At 41.9% G+C, this 15,113-nt stretch overlaps 1 protein-coding gene across 16 annotated transcripts in view; it reads right to left on the reverse strand.

Annotated features, from left to right (window-relative positions):
• The window catches only part of PTPRM (protein tyrosine phosphatase receptor type M), a 777,617-nt gene that overhangs the window by 66,836 nt on the left and 695,668 nt on the right, over positions 1-15,113 (reverse strand). For all 16 annotated transcript variants that reach the window (XM_072734918.1, XM_072734917.1, XM_072734916.1 and 13 more), the window contains one exon: positions 13,328-13,364. In XM_072734918.1, the coding sequence (XP_072591019.1) occupies positions 13,328-13,364 (37 nt within the window). The remainder of the gene's footprint in view (positions 1-13,327; positions 13,365-15,113) is intronic.

Raw genomic sequence — 15,113 nt, forward strand, 5'->3', positions numbered from 1 at the left:
TTTTTGTTGTTGTTGTTGTTAATAATGTGTCTTTTGTTTTATTCAGTTATTCAATTAAAGTAGTTAGAAAATATTTAAAAACAAAGATGATCAAGAATAATCTCATAGATACTCCCTTGGTATGTCTTTTTTTTTTTTTTTTAAAGATTATTCATGAGAGACAGAGAGAGAGAGAGAGAGAGAAAGAGAATGAGGCAGAGACACAGGCAGAGGGAGAAGCAGGCTCCATGCGGGGGAGCCCGATGCAGGACTCGATCCCAGAATTATACCCTGAGTGGAAGGCGAGCACTCAACCGCTGAGCCACCCAAGCGTCCCATCTTTTGCTATGTCTTAATAAAGATACACTTAATCAATACCTATTTTCTGCCTAAGAAATATAAGGCACTTGGTATTTTAAAATTTTAATCTCGGGGATCCCTGGGTGGCTCGGCGGTTTGGCGCCTGCCTTTGGCCCAGGGCGTGGTCCTGGGGTCCGGGGATCAGGTCCCGCGTCGGGCTCCCTGCATGGAGCCTGCTTCTCCCTCTGCCTGTGTCTCTGCCTCTCTCTCTCTGTCTCTCATGAATAAATAAATAAAATCTTTAAAAAAATAAAATTTTAATCTCTCCTTTCCCATTTTTCATATTCATATTGTCTAGTACCTTAGTTCCAATGTGAGTTCATCCAACCTCGATAAGTCATTATTATAATTCCTTTCTGTTATAAATTTTTATATACCTTCATCCTTTTTATTCTGGTTTTCTCTAATTTACCTTTGCTAAGATAAAGTTCCTGTATTTTCACACCACTGTTTTTTTATTATTAAAGATTTTGTTTATTTATTCATGAGAGACAGAGAGAGACAGAGAGAGAGAGAGAGAGACAGGCAGAGACACAGGCAGAGGGAGAAGCAGGCTCCATGCAGGGAGCCCGATGCATGACTCGATCCCAGGCTTCTGGGATCACACCCTGAGCCTAAGGTAGAAGCTCAACCACTGAACCACCCAGACGTCCCTTCACACCACTCTTAACTGTGTCTCAAGTCACAGCAAAAATAAAGGAGCATCTTTTAGAAAAAGTAAACTGAAAACAAAATGAGTCAAGTATTCTGAGTACTTTCTTCCTTTCCCCTACCAGGAATTTTAAGACTTTTAAACAAGGAAATGAAAATAGAGACTCTGAGACCTAAGTTTGTCATAATATTTTTAGAAGTTTTCTTTCTCCTTAAACAAAAGCTACATGTGTTAAGGTTAATTTAAATAAAGCATTTAAAAATAAAATCTGTAAGATCAGCTAAGGGAGCCTTCAAACAAGTTATTGCTGACATGGAAACACATATATTTAACCGTTTAGATATATTAGTGTAGAAATAAAATCACAAATAAAGATGAAAAAATAAAAAGCCATTCAAAAAGTAACTCTAGGGATCCCTGGGTGGCGCAGCGGTTTGGCGCCTGCCTTTGGCCCAGGGCGCGATCCTGGAGACCCGGGATCGAATCCCACATCAGGCTCCCGGTGCATGGGGCCTGCTTCTCCTTCCGCCTGTGTCTCTGCCTCTCTCTCTCTCTCTGTGACTATCATAAATTAAAAAAAAAAAAAAAAAAAAAGATAAAAAAAAAAAGTAACTCTGGTGGCTCTCAAACCACATATGCCATATGATGACTTAAATTACAATCATAGGTTTTGTTTAAAAGAAAAATGCCAACATATTTTTATCTATAAAAATGTTGGCACACAAACTCAAAACTAAAAAGTTTTTTGAAAGTAGTATAAATTTTCTGTTAAGAAAATTTAGAAAAGGGGATTCCCTGGGTGGCGCAGCGGTTTGGCGCCTGCCTTTGGCCCAGGGAGCCATCCTGGAGACCCGGGATCGAATCCCACATCGGGCTCCCGGTGCATGGAGCCTGCTTCTCCCTCTGCTTATGTCTCTGCCTCTCTCTCTCTCTCTCTCTGTGACTATCATAAATAAAAAATAAATAAATAAAAATAAAAAAAATTTAAAAAAAAGAAAATTTAGAAAAAAATCTATTTGTCATACAGAAACAGAATGAGGTGATCTGATTTTGTTGCTAGGGAATTTGTTTTGGAAACTTGTTAATAAATTACTGGCGAAGAATTTTAATATTCTGTTTGCTTTCCCCTGTGTGAGTAGTGAGGCTTTGGGTGTGGGTCAGCCACCTTCAACTCAAAGCCAAGGGCACAATTACTCACAAGTGTAGGGTCTACATTTTCTTGCCTACATGTAAATAGTTCATGGGGTATCTGCATATTTTTTTAAAGATTTATTAATTTATTTTTTCATGATAGACATTGAGAGAGAGAGAGAGAGAGAGAGGCAGAGACACAGGCAGAAGGAGAAGGTAGAAGGTTTGGCAAGCGCCAAACCACTGAGCCACCCAGGGATCCCCTGCATATATTTTTTTTAAAAGAACATAACTGGTTATGAAACGGTTACATAATTTTAAAAAGAACAATAATTTTTAAACTCATTGTGCACCGACTTGACTGTGGTCCTTTTCCTTATCTGACATGCAGTGCTTGGGGGACACCTGCATTTTCTGGGCCTCTGCTGTGTGGAATGGATTTCAGAAGTGGTCTGAAGGAATTTCTTTTGGTTCAGCACCACACTGTCCACTATCTCTTTGGAGTAGGTTATAACTAACCACTTTCAGGCATCTGGTCAACCTCTAGCCAAGTGGCAGGTGGTTCCTGGTACCTGCCTAATTAACCCCAGCCAACACGTGTAGGTTGAAGGAGACCAAGAGCACACATGTTTCCCTTTATTCCCCACTCTGCAACTCTGTCATTATTATTCTCTTTCCTCCAAGATCATTTCTCAGCCCTGTTTGTTATCCAGTGGCTTCTTAGCCTTCCAATACTTCTCTCTAAGATATCCTTGTATATTCTTATCTCAGAAATTGGTCTGGACAAAGCCTATTGTGAAGAAACTTGTCTGGCCTTTGGAATTAGTGGTTTTTACTTCCGTGTAATCTGACCCCATGTGTGCTTCAGGGAAGCCTTCAGAACACCAAGACTGGTGCCCTTTGCTGCTATCAGAGCTGCTCAATTTCTGCAAGACTTTCAAAAATGGAAGAAAAAATAGATTTCTCCAAGCTTGTTATGTAGCTTATTGTCTTTCTAACCCACGTCTGTCCTTTGTTTCAAAATGATGATAATCTTTATACTTTGAGGAGGATGCAGGATATTGGTGAAAAAGTAAGTGGTTCCTTTTGCTACATCCTTCTGGAAAGAAGCATGAACAGTGTAGAATTATTAATTTTTGTGAAAACTATATGGATATACACTATACCTGCATTAAAGCCTGAACTGCCTACGTGTTACTAAAAGTATATCTTTTGGTATCCACATGAGGATAATGATAGAGGATAATGATAAGAATTGCAGCTAATATTTATTGAGTAATTGCCTGTGGAGCTGGCATCTGAGCCGAAACAGTCTAACTCTGGAATCCACTCTCTTTAGCCTTTCTTCTCCATTGCCACTTGGAGGGGAAGTCTTATCTTAGCCACTGACATAAAAAAAATATTTCTATATGGAAAGAATTTTGGGGCCCCAGTTTCAAAGATTTGATCGTGGCCATGTTGCATAAGCAAAGCAGTATGTGTGGGTAAACCCAGCAGTGGGGTGATACTTAGTATGACCTGCACTTGGAACTGAAATGTTCCAAAGCATTTCTGGAAACCCCATCTACCTCAATGAACCATTATTTGGATTTTGCTATTTGTGGACTATATTCAACCCTCCTCGAGAATCATGCCTCCCTAGCAGTTACATAAACATTTTCAGCTTGCAGTGAATGGGAAGGCAAAGGCTGCTATTATTTCTGATGTGGAAAGCTGAATGATAAAGGCAGACAAATCAGATTTGAGTGATGGGGGTAAAGATTAGGCCTCCAAAGAGAAACTCTTGAATAGAAAAGAATGAAAGGGTTGGTAGGTAGCGTGTGGCAATAATCTGCTCTACCCTGTGGAGAGAGAGGCCCTGCTACTGGAGGGACCTATGGTCCTTGATCCCTGGGAGGGGTTGTATGGCAATATTGCTTGAAGAGCTGGGAAGAGGCACACGAGAAAGTGTTTGTAGCCTCAGATGGGAGGAACATGACAGATGTTCACACCACAAGAGCCTCTTGCTGGCTGAGTCACAGAGCATTCATCAGGCCTGTCTCTAAAGAGAACCCTCATAAACTCATCTTGAGTACTTGTTCATGCTGTAAAGAGGGGACCAGAGAGAAGGCAATCAAGGAGAAAAAAAGAAGAATGGCAGCCTTCAGAATGGAGGGGTTTGGTGACCCAAAGGATCTGGCTGCCTTCTGTCAAGGAGAAATAAAGCAAAGGGAAAAACCTATATTCACATGCTTCAGGGGCCACTGCCAGAGAAACAAAAGCTTCCATTAGTCTCTCTATTCTTTAATTAAGCTTTTCTCAGTATACAAGTGGGATCTTCTTTTATTTAGGAAAAAAGAGAATAAATCTAATAAATGAGTAAAATAGAGATAAGTTAATTCCCTAGACATTCCTCAGTGTAGGCAACCTCGATTTTTCAATGGCAGCATGGGGCACTGCATCAGAGAATTTCCACAAGCATGCTTTGGAGTAAGAAGGCCAGGCACAAAAGTAACTTCCAATGGCCAGAAACTTCCTAACTTGTCTGCCGCAAACTTGTTGAAAACCGAGTCAGTGTGTGATAAAGGAACCTGATCACCAGAGTCAGGAAAATGGCTCTGGACCTGCCCTGGGTCTCACTTTTCCACTTGCTAAGGAATATGAGCAAGGGAGAGAAATAGCCTATAGTAGTTCCCAGATCTGGTCTTCCTGCAAAATCAAATTAGTTCTGGTTGTTTATATCTACAACAGCACCATAGAGTTCCGGAGGTAAGTGCTGTATTCCCAACCCCGTCTGAGCCAGACACCTGCTAGGTTCACAGAAATACCTGTTCAGTTTTGGATGAATTAGGTCTGAGAGCAATGTCTTTGCTTTGAAAAAGTCCACTATGTTGCAGGTTCCAGAAGCCAGCACCGGGGACTGTGGCTCTGGGTATTCAGCTACAGCTCTCTATTCTTTCAAAGGGCCAAACCCAGAAGGAAGATGTGACCTCATACTTTTCCTCAATTGGACAAAAGACCCCTCAGGAGACTGGAAACACATTAGGTTGGACACTGCATGCAATCTCTGAAAATATTCATGAATGTTAATCCATACAGTTTGCAAATACTTTTGTATACATGACCCATTTGAACTATATGGATGAAAGTCACTTAAATCAATTTGTGAGTTTAGTTCCCACTGTTTCAATGACAAAACAGGGGAGTTGGACGTCAAGACATTTAAAGTTTCTACCGGTTTGAAAAGATTCTAGGATTTTCCACTTCAAATGAGGAATACCAGTAAATTATTCTTACAGATTCAAAAAGCATTTTAAAACAATCTAAAACCGGGTGCCTGCTTGACAGCAGCATTGTTTGTTTTCAAATTATTCTGTGTTGGTTTAGATTCCATTACTCGAGGGACATGCTTCCGCAATGGCATCTATAACAATAGGGGTGGATGCCACCTACTGCAATCTATTTTTGGTTTCATCTTTTAATTTGCAACCTGTCTTTAAACATTCTCACTACTAATGAGCAGGTTTATTAAGAGCAGAGGGTGAGCAATGTCTGTGATCTGACCTGTTGGCTAATTGGCCAGTCTCTGTTGAAATTAATCTGGTGAAGAAAAATTATGGTTTCAAAGTAAGTTTGTGGGTAAGCTGTTAATTGCAATTGTTCATTCTTCCTGGAAAACTGTACAGGGAGAGGTAATGGAGAGTTTGGCACTGGGCATATGTAATATGTGGACTTCATGAGGGGTCACTGTTTGGCTGGGTGTAAATGATACTTCCTCAAAGCTTCCCTATTCAAATTGAAAAACTAGAGAATACTCCACTTTACCAGGCAAGGAGTTTAAATCAACCTCAAAGATGATACAATAAGTGAATCCAAACATAGTCTACAATCCATTGGCAATATGAGGACAATGTAAGTGGGAAGAAATGTCAGCTACTGTACTTGTACACACTGGTATTCGAGTGAATAAAAACAAAAGTTGTTTACTGAAGGCTTAGCTTTTGATTAAAACTTTTTTTCTTCCAATTCTACTGAGAAATAATTTCAAGGGTTCATCTCCATCTGGAGGCCAGAATGCAGGAGACAAAAGCTTCTTCACAGAGTATGTAGAACTTGCATTTACACTGACAAGTCTCTGCTCCAAGCGTGACTTGCCGAGGAGAGTTAAGTGTACCTATTCTAAGCACCATTATTTACTGCTTCAGAGGCCAGAGGGAGAATCTGGAGCTAAGAAAATATAAGCCACATTTATCTTTCTGAAAATCCTTATGAAAAATGTTCATACCACAGGGAATATGTGGAAGACATGAAGAAGGAAACTAGATCAAGAGCAAACGGAAGAAAGTCACTCTAGCAAAATTTCAGCTGTAGCTGACAATTGGGAGGTGTGTGTGCTATAAAACTTCACTGCCCAGGTTTTTGTTATTTTCATGTTAAAAGTTTGCTTCTGGCTCAAGATCTCTGGAGGACATTTATTTTCAGGCTTCTCTTTTTCTCTTTTCCAAATTATCAATAAATAATAATTATGGACAAATAAAATTGATTATATACAGTGTATAGGGGAGGAGGAATATGCACAAGTAGGATCCGGGCAGAGATAAGCTAAAGCGTTTAATAGGATGGGTTATCTCCAAAACCAGTGCCTTGATTGGCTGGCACATTAGAAGAAAAAGTGCTCGTAAGAATAGGAGTTGACTAGCTTTAACTCAGAAAAGAAATAGTTGCAGAAGTTGGAGATCATGACCCCCAAATCCACTCAGGTGAGCAGATGCTGTGTCAGGCCAATGCGAGATGTCCTTTATGTTTGGTTGGAACGTTCTATTGCCTAACTGGTGTCTGGCACAACGGTCACCCCAATGCGTTCATGTATCCATTTCTTCCCTCACTCACTCATTCTTGTAATCTCACTGGGCATCTGCTTCGTGCCAGCTCTCCACAGACAGTGGGTACGGACCTGTTGAATTAGTAAATGAACTCTGGGGCCCTTCTGATGCCAGAACATGAAGTCACCTGCCAAGGCATCTTCCTCTTTAGCTGGCCCACAACGCAGGGTGTCCTTGCCAGGCAGAAGGCAGTCCTGCCTGGCACACAGTGATATTTCTCATAGTAAATAACTATCTGGTAGTTGGTTTTCTTTATCAGCCCCAGTATGACTGCATCCAGAAACATGACACTGGGCAGCCAGAGTTTCTGTGAACAGAGGACGTGCTAACTTCAGATTGTTGAAATCTACATATTTAATTCTTCTTGAGGACAGGTGCCTCTTGACATCGATTTTGTCATTTATTTTGGGGGGAGGTATTGTGCTAATTTGACAGGCCAGGCTACCCCACTGGAATCCTGACCTCAGCCTTGATCTTGCTGCCTTGTCAGCATTAGCTCCCCAGACTGGCGGGTCTCTAAACAGGTGCCCAAGGTCTGCTGGGGAGGGAGACTTGAATCGTAGTGTCATATTTTAGGATACCTAAGACAATTTAAATAAGAGGTATTTTCAGATATGACTATATCATAGAAAATTTGTTTTTTGAGGGGAGCAGGATCATAACTTAGAAGGAAGGGACTGGATTTTGAAAGGTGAGCTTCGGTACAGGAGAAAGAGCACAAGCCCTGCACCTCTTATCCAGGGTGAGAATCACAGGGAATCATGCAGCACTAGACACGAAAAGGCGGAAAAGCATCTAGAACCTTTGTGGGTGCACTGTAGACACTCAACTACATGTTGGTTTTGCTTTCAACCCCTGTTTCTCCCCAGGGCCCTCTTTCTTCCATCTATGAAATAGATGAGTAATACCCAAATTAGTCAGAGGATAGAAGAAAATTAATTATACTAGAAAGTCTAGCACTCAACAGGCACTTAATGTTTATTGAATCAATGGACAAATTAAAATGCTGAGTTTCAAAAAGAAGCATATTATAGCAGGCAAAACTATAAATACAGAAAGAAAATATATTTATCGCTTTTTATTGCATGAGAAGGAACATCCTTAAAAATCAACCGTTTTGATACTATATTTAATATTAGAAAACAGATTTTGGTTGTATGCAACTTAGATTATTGGATAAAAGCGACAACTGCCTTGCTGTCATTATTGTTGTCTGAATCATTTGTGTGTACCCCAGATTTTTGTTTGTGGTTACTCTCTGTTACCTTTGTTTCCAGTTTTCTCTGCAGGATAATTCCATACTAACTCATCTTCTTAAAATACTGTTTTCACCAGCACTCAGAAACACCCATCCTCTCCCATCGCTGCCCTTCTTCCTTTCATTAAATAACACTCCACTCACAGCCATTATACCAATGTCCTCACCTTCCCCATCAGGCTTTCTTACCCCTGTAACTCAGGGCTTTTATTATTTTTTTAATCTAGGGTATATATATATTATATATATATATATATATATAATATATATATATTTTAAAGATTTTATTTATTTATTCATGAGAGACACACAGGGAGAGGCAGAGACACAGGCAGAGGGAGAAGCAGGCTCTATGCAGGGAGCCTGATGTGGGACTCGATCCCAGGATCCTGGGATCACGACCTGAGCCGAAGGCAGATGCTCAACCACTGAGCCACCCAGGTGTCCCCTGGGGCATAGAGATTTTTCAGGCTAGATTTTATTGTCTGTGAATGCCTGAATGCCTATATCAAATTGTGTGTCTGTGTGAGTTTTTTCCGAGAGAAGATCAGCAAGCCACTGAGAAGGCCCAAGATGCCTTGGAGGTGAAGACCCTTCCTATCTCAGACCCTTCCTGCTTATCCCCTCTACCTTGGCTCCTTGCTCTTCTCTGACCTGGCCAGGCATCCTGTTCATCCCATCCTCCATCCTCTGACACAGGAACCCTCCTTCAAGGCTTGCTGAAGACCTGCTGTCTGCACTCACACCACCGATGCCCTTGACCCCTTTCCTGGCTCCCAGAAATTGCAGTCAAGTGCTAGCACACCACCACATGGCTGTGACATGCCCTCTGGATTTCCTGATGCCTATGGGCTCCCCTGAAGGAAGGACAGGCAAGTTCCTCTCGTAGGACCCTCCTGTATTTGGGTGCACCTCCAGCCCACAGATGAGTGGGACTGTGAGGAAGAGGGGCTGAGTGCCAAGCAGGCTGTGTCCATCTCAGACTGACCTTCCTCAATTAGCAGATGGCATCATTTCTGACTTTTCTATAGCAGGACTTCTGAAGTCAGTTTCTTTCTTTCTTTCTTTTTTAAGATTTTATTTATTTATTCATGAGAGACACACAGAGAGAGGCGGAGACACAGGCAGAGGGAGAAGCAGGCTCCCTGCGGGGGGCCTGATGCGGGACTTGATCCCAGGACCCCAGGATCATGCCCTGAGCCAAAGGCAGATGCTCAGCCATGGAGCCACTCTGGCGTCCCCTGAAATCCATTTCAAAAAGAAAACCAAACAATAGTAAAAAGAATATTTCTTCAGGCCCCCATCATTTGCATACTACGTGGCTGGCAGGTGTTCCCTGAGTCATTTTGGGGGAGCGGTTCTAAATGTGTGCAGCTTCCTCTAGCTCATGGCCCACACTGTGGTCTCCATGGGGTAGCTTTTGATTGTGAGATACGATCGGTTCTGGGCAACCCTACCCACCTGCGTACTCATCTGCCCCTCACTGTGCGCCCTGCTTTTGAAATCCCCACTCTGAGTACAGACATGCAGTTAACAGACAGGACTTCCTCTTCTTTGATTCCTGGTGTGCCAAATCATAAATCCTGAATGCTACAGTTGTATTAACGGCTGGTCAGGCAGATATGATGAAGTGAGCATGGTCACTGATCTATTAGCTGCAGACGGAAAACAATTAAACAGAGCAGGGGAGGAGGGCAGGAAGAAAATACTAGAAAAGCCACAGATCAGGCTTGATTGCAGTCCCTTCAGTCTGTAGAACCATTACCGTTACCCTCAAAGGTCAAAATTAGTTACTGGTACAAAAATCAATAAAGTTGAGGTGAGGGAGGAAGAGATCGAAGAGATAAATTCATGACATGTCTTCTAGATTGAAGGGACTTGGTGAAAATCTACGTATTTTAAGCTCTTGGGGATAAAACTGGTTGTCAGTAAATTGGATTGTTCATGTAGTTTCATGGGTTCCTGCTATGAATAGGGTTTAAAGAATTAGATCAGTGCACACTAGGAAAGAAAAAGAGCAAGGAGAGAGAGATTTTAAAATTGCACCTGCTTTATTACCCATTTTGCTGAATTCTTAGATGTTTGTGTTTTTGTTTTTGTTTTTGTTTTTTTGTTTTGTTTTTTGTTTTTTACGAAGGCCAATTACTGCGTAGGATCAGAAGTCCTCTGGCAGGCTAAGGCTATCAGGTACATTGTGTTTGTGTAATATACTAGAAAAGAGATTCTAACTTTTCAACCCAGACGTCATGGTCGGAATGCATTACTCTTAACATGATATGTACTGTCCTGATTAAATGTTATACTAAAAAGATTTGCTCATTTCTGGGGTGCCTGGGTGGCTCAGTTGGTTGAGCATCTGACTCTTGATTTCGGCTCAGGTCATGACCTCAGCATCCTGGGATCGAGCCCCGCATGGGGTTCCATGCTTAGCGGAGGGTCTGCTTCTCTCCCTCTCCCTCTGTCCTCTGCCCCCACCCTGCTCACACTCTCTTTCTCTCTCTATAAAATAAATACATAAATCATAAGCAAAAATATGCTCATTTCTGCCCCTCTGCCTGCACCAACAGAAGTGACGTAAGTACTGCCAGTTTTGGAAGTGCAATCCCGCTCCGGGAAAGGTGCCATGCTCTGGCAAACAGGACATTATATAGCATCCTTCTCCATTAAGGGCACATGGGTGGCCTACTGCAAAGTGATTACATTTGCCATTTCTTAGCTGCCAACAAATGTATTTACTCATTAACACTCGATAGGTTGAATGCTCCCAGAGAGGACTACTGAGCAATTAAGTATGATTCAGACGAATTCTGAAGACACCAGAAAGTGACTTCTCTAATGGCAGTTTTGTTTTCAAAGCATTATCTCCCTCTGGGAGAGAGGGGCAGAGAGGAGGAGCGATGGAATGCCAGGTGAGAGGCTGCACATAGGCCTTTGGGGGTTTTAATCTCTACTTTGGTTGGCTGTTCAGTCACATTAATCTAGAGGTGTCCTCAATTTTGAAAATTCAAATAAGATTTAACTACAGTCATGTTATTAATAAAAACATGGGTTGATAATTAAGAACTCACTAGTATTTTGTGTATTTTATCTTCAAATTTTCACATATATTTATAAAACTGCTAATTCCAAATTATCATCAAATTTACTAAATCAGATCTGTTATGACTCTTACTGTAGAGTATTCTGAAATCCATTAGCAGGGTTTTAAGGAACTAACAAAGAGATCCTTTATTTATTATTATTATTATTTTTTTTCAGAGAGATCCTTTAAAAGCATCGATTGATTCAGTTTGGAAGCAGCAGGGTATAGGAGAAGGCAAAAAGGATTGGACTCAGAGGCCCTGGACACATGTCCTTGTTTTGTCCCATCAGGTAGGAGTTTGCACCAGATGCTTGCTCTCTGAAGACCTTAGCAACTCCTCTAAGGATTTGCTTCCTGTCAGGTTCAAGCAGGGCATGCTCCATGCGACCTTTCTTCTGACTAGCCAAGTGACCTTGGAAGGAGCCATTACTGACTTCATTTCAGTTGGGGAAACATACTGGAGGTTAAGTAGGTCACCTAAACCCAGGTGTAGAATCATAAATGGTGACACGAGATTGTGGACTCTATGTATGGTGCCTCCCAGGTTCTGGCTGAGGCTATTAGGGTTGGGAGGACAGAGCCCCACAGTGGCTTCATTCCAGCCATACTTAGAGCTTTTCTATGGCAGGGCTCTGCTGTCCAAAACTACCAGTAGGGAATAGCCAAATGAAGCTATTTAAAAATCAACACTAAAATCTAAAATTCAGTTCTTCATTCACAGTAGATACTAGTATCTACTTGTGGCTACCATATTGCTCAGTACAGATATGGAAGATTTCCACCATTACAGAAATTTCTACTGGATAGTGATGTTCTGTGTGTTGGCACTCTGCTCACTGACTACAACCTATGATTCATTAACTGAACCTGACCTTGATCCTTTAGCTACTTCTCTCTTCTCGTGGTCCATCAAACACCTCCAACTATCCTGCCTCTAATCCTACATTTTCTAGCCATGATTTTCTTGGTATCCTTTATTTTCTTGCTCCTTGCTCCCCTGTCAATCCCTAATCATTGGCAATTCATATCCTTTTGATTTCCCTGCTCCTGGTTTTGGGGTATCATGCAATACTGGAAACAATGGTATAATAATATAATGAAGAGAATGCATGCTCTCAACCCTAACTGGGTCCTCCCTGCTGCTCAGCATTTCTTCAGGTCATCCAACAGATGCACAAACACATCCCTTATGATGAATTTTTCCCAACACCTCAGACCTCTCATAGTCCTCATTTTCCCTAGATGGCCCACCTCACAGTCAGTGTCTCAGGAAGATGCTATAAAAGCTGTGGCCCCTACATGTTCCTCTAGGTTTCCCGTCTCCTTTAGCCAAGGCAATCCACCATCTACTTTCCACCCAGGAGCACTAATATCCTGCTTTCGGATCTTGCTCGTGATGTCTCTGCCATTCAGAAGTTCTCCACCCAAGCCCACCACTGCCACAAAGCAGTTTTTGGATCATCCCATCTGAAAGCAACTTGTGTTTTCTCCAAGTTTTCCTAACATTTTCTCTGCACCTCTCCCACAAATTTCTAACTGGTTAGTGTTGCTTATAATAATGGACCTTCCCCACTAAACCACAATGTGAGAGAGGGTGCTTGATGGATTCAGCCGCACACCTGGCAGCAACTAGCACAGGTCTTTGTATAGACAGCACTCAGCATATATTTATTTAGTGAATATCTATGTACCTATTTATGAGGATATAGGCTTAATTCCTAAGGTAGACAGACTTAATTCAATAATGAATTGATGAATACACTTCTGCTAACAATCACAACACGAAGTTCTAACTAAATGATTGCATTACCAGACCTTCCAACAGGAAAACAAAGCGGGGGAGGGAGGGCGGGGCGGGCAGGCGTGTATTGATGACAAGAACGGCAATAAATAGGACGGTGACAGTGGGGAATATCATTCTGGGGGGGGGTGGTGACACACGACAAAGTGATAGAGAGGGGGCAAACAACCAAACAAAGACATCAAAGCTGTAATAGACTTACCTTGGGTAGCAATATAGTGATTGGGTCGATGATAACCCTAAAAATAAATGAGAAAGAATATTTGACCAACTTGAAATCGATAAGCAGCATAGAAGTCACACACTAAGTCTGCCACAATAAATGCACAAATACCAACAATTGCATTAGTGGGAACTTAAATGACCAGACCCAGCACCAGAATTCCTTATAAAAAGCACCGGTGCATCAAACATCACAGTTTTGCTGCTTATACAGGTGGTGGGAGTAACTTAATCATACACTGGCTATGAGATGATGGGTGAGCAATAAATACTAACAGCTTATGGATTCTCTCAAATAACATGAGCACGACTCTTATTAGATCGCGAACAGGCTGGGGATGTGCAATAGGATTTCATTTGTGTTTAGGATGTCACTGGCAACATGCCAAGGTGTTAACACATATTCTGTTCTACAGGTATAGGCAGTTCCATCAATAGTAATACTGAACATCATTCTTAAACACTGTTAACTCCATGGCATGCTGCTCTAGCTATGGCCAGAAATTCTGCAAGGCTCCTTCCTTTTATCATGACCCTGTGAGAAGAAAAGAATGAAAGAAGAAAACTGAGACCAAAGAAAGAAAGGAACAAAGAACCCTGAAGGATCAATATCCGGGAAAGAGAAAACCAATGTAGAGAAAATTACATGCAGGTAACAGAAGATCAACATGGACCTTAATACTTTCCATTTCCGTCGCCTGAGATGACCCAATATACTGTGCCCAAAGCCAGATGGGAAACAGGAAAAACTTGGAGAGGAAATACAGATTTCTCAGACAATTTAAATGCATATGCTAGATTTTTTTTTCTCTTAGGAACAAGTCATTGATAATGAATAGCAAAAGAAAACACATTCTTTTATGCAACTGACCTGCTGTGGGTCTCAAATATGGACTCTTTGACAGATATTAAATAGGATTATTAAATGCTCACTCATTCCTTGCCAGCTGACAAGCTCCACAAAGCAAGACCCTGTCTGACGTACAGCTCCATGTGTCAGTCCTAGCAAGGCTAGGAGATAGGAGGAACTCAATTTACAAGACAGAAATAATCCACACAGTCCACGAATGACCTGTGCTGCTAAATGCAGTGGTCATTTTTCAGTTTTCATCTCTGTGACCTATCTCCACCTACTTACCATGATTAATCCCCATTGAAATACTTTCTTCTTTGGCTTCTAGGATATGATCCTGGTTGTCTCCCTCTCCCTCCCTGGTTTGTCCCCCTCATTGATTTGCTCACTCTTCCTCTTCGCCTTGATGTTGATGTTGGGGTGTTCAGTTCTTTTTTTTTTTTTTTAATTTTTATTTATTTATGATAGTCACACAGAGAGAGAGAGAGAGAGGCAGAGACACAGGCAGAGGGAGAAGCAGGCTCCATGCACCGGGAGCCCGATGTGGGATTCGATCCTGGGTCTCCAGGATCGCGCCCTGGGCCAAAGACAAGCGCCAAACCGCTGCGCCACCCAGGGATCCCGGGTGTTCAGTTCTTGGACTCTTTCGTCACCTACTATGGACTCCCTTGGTGATCTCATCTGGCTCCGTGGCCTCCAGTGCCATCTGTATACTGATGGGTTCTGTATCCTCACTTCCAGCCTGGGCTTTTCCCCTCAAAATCCCCATGTGGTATCAATTTCCTCTTTAGCACTTCCACTTGGATATCTAACATATACTTAAGGATTAACATATGTAAAAGTGAATTCCTTATTTCCTCTGTCCCTCCCACCCAAATCAGCTCTGCCCTCAGTCTTCTTCCCAGATAATGGC

Source organism: Vulpes vulpes, chromosome 13 (assembly GCF_048418805.1).
Source record: "Vulpes vulpes isolate BD-2025 chromosome 13, VulVul3, whole genome shotgun sequence".
Lineage (NCBI taxonomy): Eukaryota > Metazoa > Chordata > Mammalia > Carnivora > Canidae > Vulpes > Vulpes vulpes.